Source organism: Tarenaya hassleriana, unplaced genomic scaffold (assembly GCF_000463585.1).
Source record: "Tarenaya hassleriana unplaced genomic scaffold, ASM46358v1 Cleome1022, whole genome shotgun sequence".
NCBI lineage: Eukaryota > Viridiplantae > Streptophyta > Magnoliopsida > Brassicales > Cleomaceae > Tarenaya > Tarenaya hassleriana.
Window position 1 is genome coordinate 1 of NW_010960433.1, and position 6,900 is coordinate 6,900.

At 38.2% G+C, this 6,900-nt stretch overlaps 1 protein-coding gene across 1 annotated transcript; it reads right to left on the minus strand.

Annotated features, from left to right (window-relative positions):
* Positions 1-74: 74 nt before the first annotated feature.
* LOC104804954 (RRP12-like protein) lies at positions 75-6,641 on the minus strand. Its single transcript, XM_010529341.2, has 16 exons — positions 6,053-6,641; positions 5,112-5,658; positions 4,737-4,988; positions 4,470-4,561; positions 4,108-4,318; positions 3,649-3,818; positions 3,278-3,505; positions 2,549-2,733; positions 2,337-2,430; positions 2,188-2,244; positions 1,949-2,083; positions 1,626-1,694; positions 1,302-1,415; positions 1,055-1,216; positions 601-729; positions 75-484 (listed from the first exon to the last, which is right to left on the minus strand). The coding sequence occupies exons 1-16, from the start codon at positions 6,584-6,586 to the stop codon at positions 323-325; spliced, it is 3,141 nt and encodes a 1,046-aa protein (XP_010527643.1). The 5' UTR covers positions 6,587-6,641; the 3' UTR covers positions 75-322.
* Positions 6,642-6,900: the final 259 nt, after the last annotated feature.

The window sequence follows — 6,900 nt, forward strand, 5'->3', positions numbered from 1 at the left end:
GCGGTTCTGTGCAGTTTAAGGACAGAAGATAAACCATAAATGCCAATGCGACAAGTCCAATTCTTGTACAACAACACGAATAGAGGTTTTAGAAGATACATATTTTAATTCAGATTCCGAGAACTGTATTCCAGAAGTTGTAGAACTGCTTCAAATGAAGAGCTTCTATGCTATGAACCCTAGTTTTTAGAAATCTAGATGAGCTTAAACTAGTTCTAACAAAAGTTCAGTACTTTAATCACTATATTGCGAAAAATCTTAATCCTTTTCCCCTTGATTTCACGAGAAGTAAAACAAATTATGTATAGGCCCACGCCCAAATTCATTTCCCTTTTTTTCTACTCTTGAAATGAAGCAACAAGAATGAGTAAAGAAAAAGTACCTCTGAAACTGTCTTGACGAAACCCTTGTGTTTCTCGGGTGCAACGGATAGAACTGCTCGTGCACCGCACTTCCTTATCATAATCTCGACTATGACAGTAACCTATATAGATTCAAGATTTGTCAATAGGAAACTCACATCCTTAAAAGGATTAAGCTGAAAAGCCACAAACCAGAACAAGGAAGGAGTTCTTAAGTAAATTGTTTTTTTTTTTGTACCTTAGACCTGAAATGATGTCTTGAAACTGACGACCAAGGGAGGATTTCCCATACGAGATCGTGTAGCAGGTTTTGCAAGTCCTTTGAGTTCAACGTCGATACTACAACTTTCACAAAACCCAGAACCGCCTGCTCAATTTTCAATGAACAAAAGATAAAGAACTTCAGGTTATGTGACCGAAACTGACGAGAACATGGGGTATATATGCCAACGCCATAAAGATCAATCTTCTTTTATAAAAGAAAATGGGATATATATCTAAGATTGAAAATTGTAGCATACTGGCTTGACCCCTTAAAGTATGCTCAAAATGAATTACCATTTAAAACACTAAAGTTAGTACAAAAATTACTTTCAATTTTAATTTTCAATAGCCAAAAAGTAGAAGACTGAAGACCAAGATATAAAGCAGCAACCAATGGAAGTCTAAGTAAAGGAGAAGAATGGACTCACTTTTATAACCTCGACGGCCTTGGTATGGATCAAAGATAAAACAGATGAAAGAAGGTCGGGTGAAGAAAGGCAGATTTCGGGGTCTTTGTAAACCAAGATAGACAGTGCAGACACTGCTCCGCTCTTTATGTGCGGAGATGATGCAGAGATATATCCCATTATCTGAACAATCGAAGGAAAATAATCAGTGATTTGAGAGATAATTAAGGCAGACCACAATCATTAAAGGAATCCATTATGAGCTTACCATGTTGATCAGTTTGGGGCAGAGTTCATCACCGGAGAGACAGGACTTACTTTTCAGACTGGTATATACCATAACCAGTACATCACAAGCTGTTTTTCTGCTTTCTTCTTTCCCCTTTTTATTCATATAGGTAAGATATGTAAAAACGTTTTAATAATGTTAGATTCTCAGGAGAGGTGAGTGATCATAGATTTTTTTAGCTTCGGAAAAAATAGCAGTAAGACTAAGGTTCATCATATTCATACAGGGCAAACGGACAGCAATCAGAAAAAATAAAAAAGGAATCAAATTCTTATATGGAATATATATAAAAACTCTTCTTACATCTTTAAGGGCAAGGATTATCTCGTTCAGAATGGGGAAAGCCTTTTCATTCTCTTCCTCGGCAGTCAACTGCAAGAAGAAGACAATGTGTTAAGAGTTACGGTGATAAAAGAGGTCGAGCAATTTGAACACACAGCAAAAGTTGGATTCTACTCTTATCGAATAAGTGGGCATCTGTGATTGCTTATTAGAATTCCAACTAAAATCCCAGTTCTGTTCCAACGAAAACTAATACCGAAATTTTTGTCAACGTATATATATTTTCATCCACAATAACGGCATACCAATTTTAGTTTAAATCGGGAACAAGAGAATATTTTAACCTGAAGCGCATGAACCATTAGAACATGGAAACATGTAAATCGACTTCTGAGAGATCCTGCATCATCTGGTGATTTACGGCTGAGTAACATTTCCATCAGCTCCGCAAAATGTGAAGAACAAAACCACTCATGTTCCTGCACCAGAGAGGGGGGGGGGGGGGGAGCAAAGCCAGAGAAATAAGCACAGGACAAGTACACAAACTAAGTAAATACATTAAGCTTGGATTATCATGACTGACCTCCAGAACTCTGCTCAGAGTGTGGTATGCTTCACAATGATCAACTTCGTCAGTGGCCTAAATCCAACAACTTACAGATCAGTTTCTACCCCGGAAAACTTTAGACAATTTAAGATCATATAACTGTTGGCCTGAGTTTAATAAGATACCTCAAAAGTTTGCCGAACAAGATTATAGATTAACTCGATAAGATCTTCATTGGCTCCTTCAACAAATGTAATTGCAACTGCCAACACAGAGCTCCTGCAGCCGATTGTCATGTTATCACGATTCCTAAAGATATTCAAGCAACTAAGTGTGTCCAAAGAAGTAAAAGGTGAAGACAAATTTGAGTGGCACAATCATATATCTAGAACTTTACCTCTTTAAATGTGTCTTTGTACCACTGGGGTTATCTTTTTCTTCATCAAACGATTCATCAGATACGTTGACCTGCCTTTCGTTTTCGCTTTCATCATCAATGGTGTCAAGCTTCTCAAGCAAAGACGTTAGAATCTGTTTCCTCACTGAAGAATCCACAATAGAAGCCAAGCATCCAGTTGCGGTCTGATATGATGAGCGTGGTGGATATAATATTTTCAGATATTCAGCAAAAAAAAACAAAAACAAAAGTTCACATTCTTAGTGTAAAGTAAACCATGTTAACCAAATGCAGAATAAATTCACAAGCCCAAAAATAAAATCCCAGTATGCTTCAACGCACTAGAAAACAAAAAGAAACTAGAGAAAATTGAAAAGAAAATAAGAAGTCACAGAGTCAACTAGCACTGTTAAATTCAGCAACAAAAACACAAGAGTTTTATTTCTTTCCAGGTTTATACAATTAGGGACAGCTTTATGCAATTGAAGTCTCAGTTGTTGCTTGAGCGGGAAACAAAGCTAAAGGCTAAAGCAATCTGGATGTTTTATTGTCTTTGAGAAAAACCAGGAGTTAAGCAGACTTCAGAAATAGAAAGCTATTTCCTTAACAAACAAATAGCTTGAATGTCTCCTATCACAGTTGATTTCTTCAAGAATCACAGGAAAGGGAAGACTTTAATCGAATTTAATTATATAACTTGAAATTGCAGAAGATATGAAGAAAGTTTACCTTAAAGTCAGAACTGACCTCTGTCCCTAAACCAGTGAACATATCTACAAGAGATTGAAGCAACTCAGCTGAGCATGATGCCAAAGCCTTGATGTTTTTAGTTGATGTCTTCTTCGAGTAACGATTTTCACTTTCAAGCTCTGATGTATTATCTTCACCCGGACAGGTTTTTGCCTCACCCGGGTTTATCTTGGGCCTAAGCTTACTTTTGTTTTGATTTACAAGCCTCTGAACAAGGCAAAAAAAATAAAAAACAATAAACGAGACCTCCCGATAGTCCTTATGCATGAAAAATTTAGGCAAAGAGTCAGCCACTTTGCTAGTGCAAACCACTATGATGTAAAATAAGCCTAGACAAAGAGGTAACTCACCTGTAAGGAGAGGGTAATGGCTTCATTCATGAAAGGGTACTTATTGATAAATTTCACCAAAAGTTTAGCTAAAGATCCAAAGTTTTGGGCTACATCAACAGGATAGTTGCAAAAGGCAGGTAACAATTCCATGAGCTCATGAGAACAGGCCTGCAACTTCTTTCTGTGAGCTGAAAAAACAAGCACAAAAGAATTAATCCTAGTATATATTTTACGAGACAATCAACTTTATGACCTTTACGATAACCATTTCACTGGGCGGAGGAAAGCTAGAAGTTGAAGATGCAAATTCAAATCTGTGAAGCATTTCAAACCCAGATATACAAGAACGGAGAAGATGGACACAATCTACTCCTTTTAATCAAGCTTTTAGGCAATCTATGTTAGTAAAAATGAAGAGCACCGAATGTATATTTAAAAAAAGAAAAGGAAAGGAAAATTTATGATGGAAGAAAGCACCTTTCCTAGAAGTTTGCAGAATGGATTTTGAAAGAGGAACAATATGCTCAATATAATACCCGAGCGATGCTCCAACAATATATCTTTTTAAGATGGGGATTAACCAGCTATTTGTACAAGAACGATTATCAGCACAAATAGAGATAGGCAGAAGTTCTAATATTTTCTCTGGCCCCATTGCAACCACTGCAGACCCAATGCAATGCTGAAGCTGTAGATCAAGTCAAATATAGCATCAATCAGAATTCAGAGACATGATGCAAAATTTCTAAATATAGGTCTTACCCTTTCTGTCCAAACTTTAATACATACAAAAATTAAACTGAGGAAAAGAGAAATGAGAGAATTGAATGAAGACCTACATGTTTTAAGCTACAAGCATCCCCTGTAGCACTCGTCATCAAGCTGGCGAGTTTAAGTACTATATTCCTCATAAGGACATACGAAAGCTCCCCTGCAAAATCGAAGATTCAAACGAACACTTCTTTAATGTTGAGTTATTCACTCACGCTGACTTTAGTTACATGGTTGGGTATATGAAAATTTGTCTGCCAATAATGAATAATGCTCAAAGACTAGCTAAGGTGATAAGGCTGCAAAAACATAGAAACAGAGTGAACATTACCTACCAAGTTTATCGATCAAAATAGCTGTTACATCTAAAATGCGCTCATTTGGAATTGCATCACATGAATCCAGGATACTCTCAAAGACAGCACATACAGATTTTGTTGCACCAATTTTGTTGCCATCTGCAACATTTTCTTCACCTTCAAATGGCAGACATCCCTCAACAATATCTTTATCTACATGGCGATTGATCAGGTCTTTTAATACATCCAAGGCTTGAGATGCAGTGTCATCATTCGAAGTAAGAAGACCTAAAGCACAGGAAATAAAAGGTTAGAAAATATCAAAATAGATGAAATAAAAGCAAAATCCAAGCCACCAGGAAGAATAAAAATACAGTAGATAGTGAATATTGAGGAAGATGAGAGATATACCTGCCAAATCACCAAAAACTAGTGGAAGCTTCTTCAGGCACAATTTGGAATCCACCAAGTGGAGTTTCTCCAAAGCACTTCTTAAAAGGATGGTCGCTTGCACGACAGTGTCTGAGGGATTCTTGTCGTGTGAAGATAAATAACCAGTGAGTGAAGTTATGATGCTCTCTATCTCAGGGACACTAATCTCATCTCTTGAATTCGCAAAGAAAACCTCCATGGCTTTGAGGATTTGCCTCGTTAGCAGTGAAAACTGAGAAGCCATAAGATTGCATAGTTCTGAAAAAGCTCTTGACCTAAGTTTGGAAGAGATAAATGGAATTGCAACACCGAGCACATTTAACACATAGACAGCCTCTGCGTTTTGGGTTTTCAATGACAAATCAACCTTAGAACCTTCATCGATCCTTGAAGAGCTTAATTCGGCTAGAACAGGTTTATACTCTTTGAATGAGGCGTACACTGTATTACTTGCCTCCTTGATAACAGTAGATGATTGCAGAGAGCCGAGTATCTTCTCCAGACACTCTTGGGCACATCTTCTGACCTAAAACAAACGCAATACATTCGACCAATATTAGATTTTTATCACACTATCATTTCTTGCAACCATGAAACATGGTCAGATATCCAAAACAACCCACAAAATTTCACTTTATCACTTATAAGTAGTTATTATAGCAAAAGAAAAACGGCTCCATAACTCCTCTGTAACCTCAAAACTAGATCTACTGACGGTTTTCCAGTAGCAATGTCACCGTGATCATAGGATTGAACTGAAGGTAAGATTTTTCTTTTTCATCTAAAAAGTTGCAGAGATATAAACCCAACACTTCAATGAAAAAAAAATCGAAAAAAAATCGCAATGACGAAAACAGCTAGGCTATGGGCAGTTGTGATGTATCAATCTAATACAAAATCGCTTAACAGAGAAGTAATACCTTGGGCCGCTTATCAACGGCGAATTTGAGAAGAGAAGCAAAACCTAAATCAAGACTTTCCCAATCATCCAAATTACAGAAGCCAATTAGCAACGTCCCGATACATTTCACACCACCTCTCAAGCTCGCCACACCTAACTTCTCTTCGTCTCTATCAATAAGGCTCACCAGTACTGTCACAGCTTCTCGGGCCTTTTCCGTTGAAATCTCCCCGGAAGGAACCAGAGGGACAACTATGGACAGAAAGGTAAGCAGAGCAGAAACCGCCACAGGATCCGTCGCCGGTGAGTTCACGGTGGAATCCGCGGAGGATATCGCGGCAGCGAAGTACGCCGGAGGCGTCGAAGGCAGAGACTCTGCGACTAGGATAGAGCGCATTGCGGCGGCGGTGGCGACGAGGTGGCCGTGCTGCGCGGCGGAGGATTTGGCGTAACGGTCCATGAGCTGTTGGCAGATGTCTGTATCTCCATCTTTGATCGTGAGTTCGTCGTTTTCTTCGGCTCTCTTTTGCTGACCTGCTTCCGCAGCCGCCATGATCGCGCGAGCTCCGGTGGTTTTTCTAGGGTTTAAGAAAGAGAAGAAGATGAAATTGGACAACTAAATAAGTAATAACGGTTGAGCAAACCGGGGTCATAACGGTCCGATTTTGCTATTGCAAGAAAATTCGATTTCGGATTTTCAGTGTTTTATATGGAATATAATATTCAAGAGCCCATATCTACAACGGACATTACCTTGGCCCATTAAGAAAGAAATGTACTTTTGGGCCAAATTTGACGGAGCCGATATTTTTCATCGGTAAAAAAAAAAAAGATGATTTAGAAAAAATGTTGATAGTAGTAAAATAA

Coding starts and splice junctions, on each gene's coding strand:
- LOC104804954 (XM_010529341.2), bottom strand. CDS start 6,586: ATGGCGGCTGCGGAAGCAGGTCAGCAAAAGAGAGCCGAAGAAAACGAC. Junction 2,734..3,277: donor AGGTCAGTTCTGACTTTAAG/GTAAACTTTCTT, acceptor TCATCATATCAG/ACCGCAACTGGATGCTTGGC. Junction 1,217..1,301: donor GCCCCAAACTGATCAACATG/GTAAGCTCATAA, acceptor TCGATTGTTCAG/ATAATGGGATATATCTCTGC.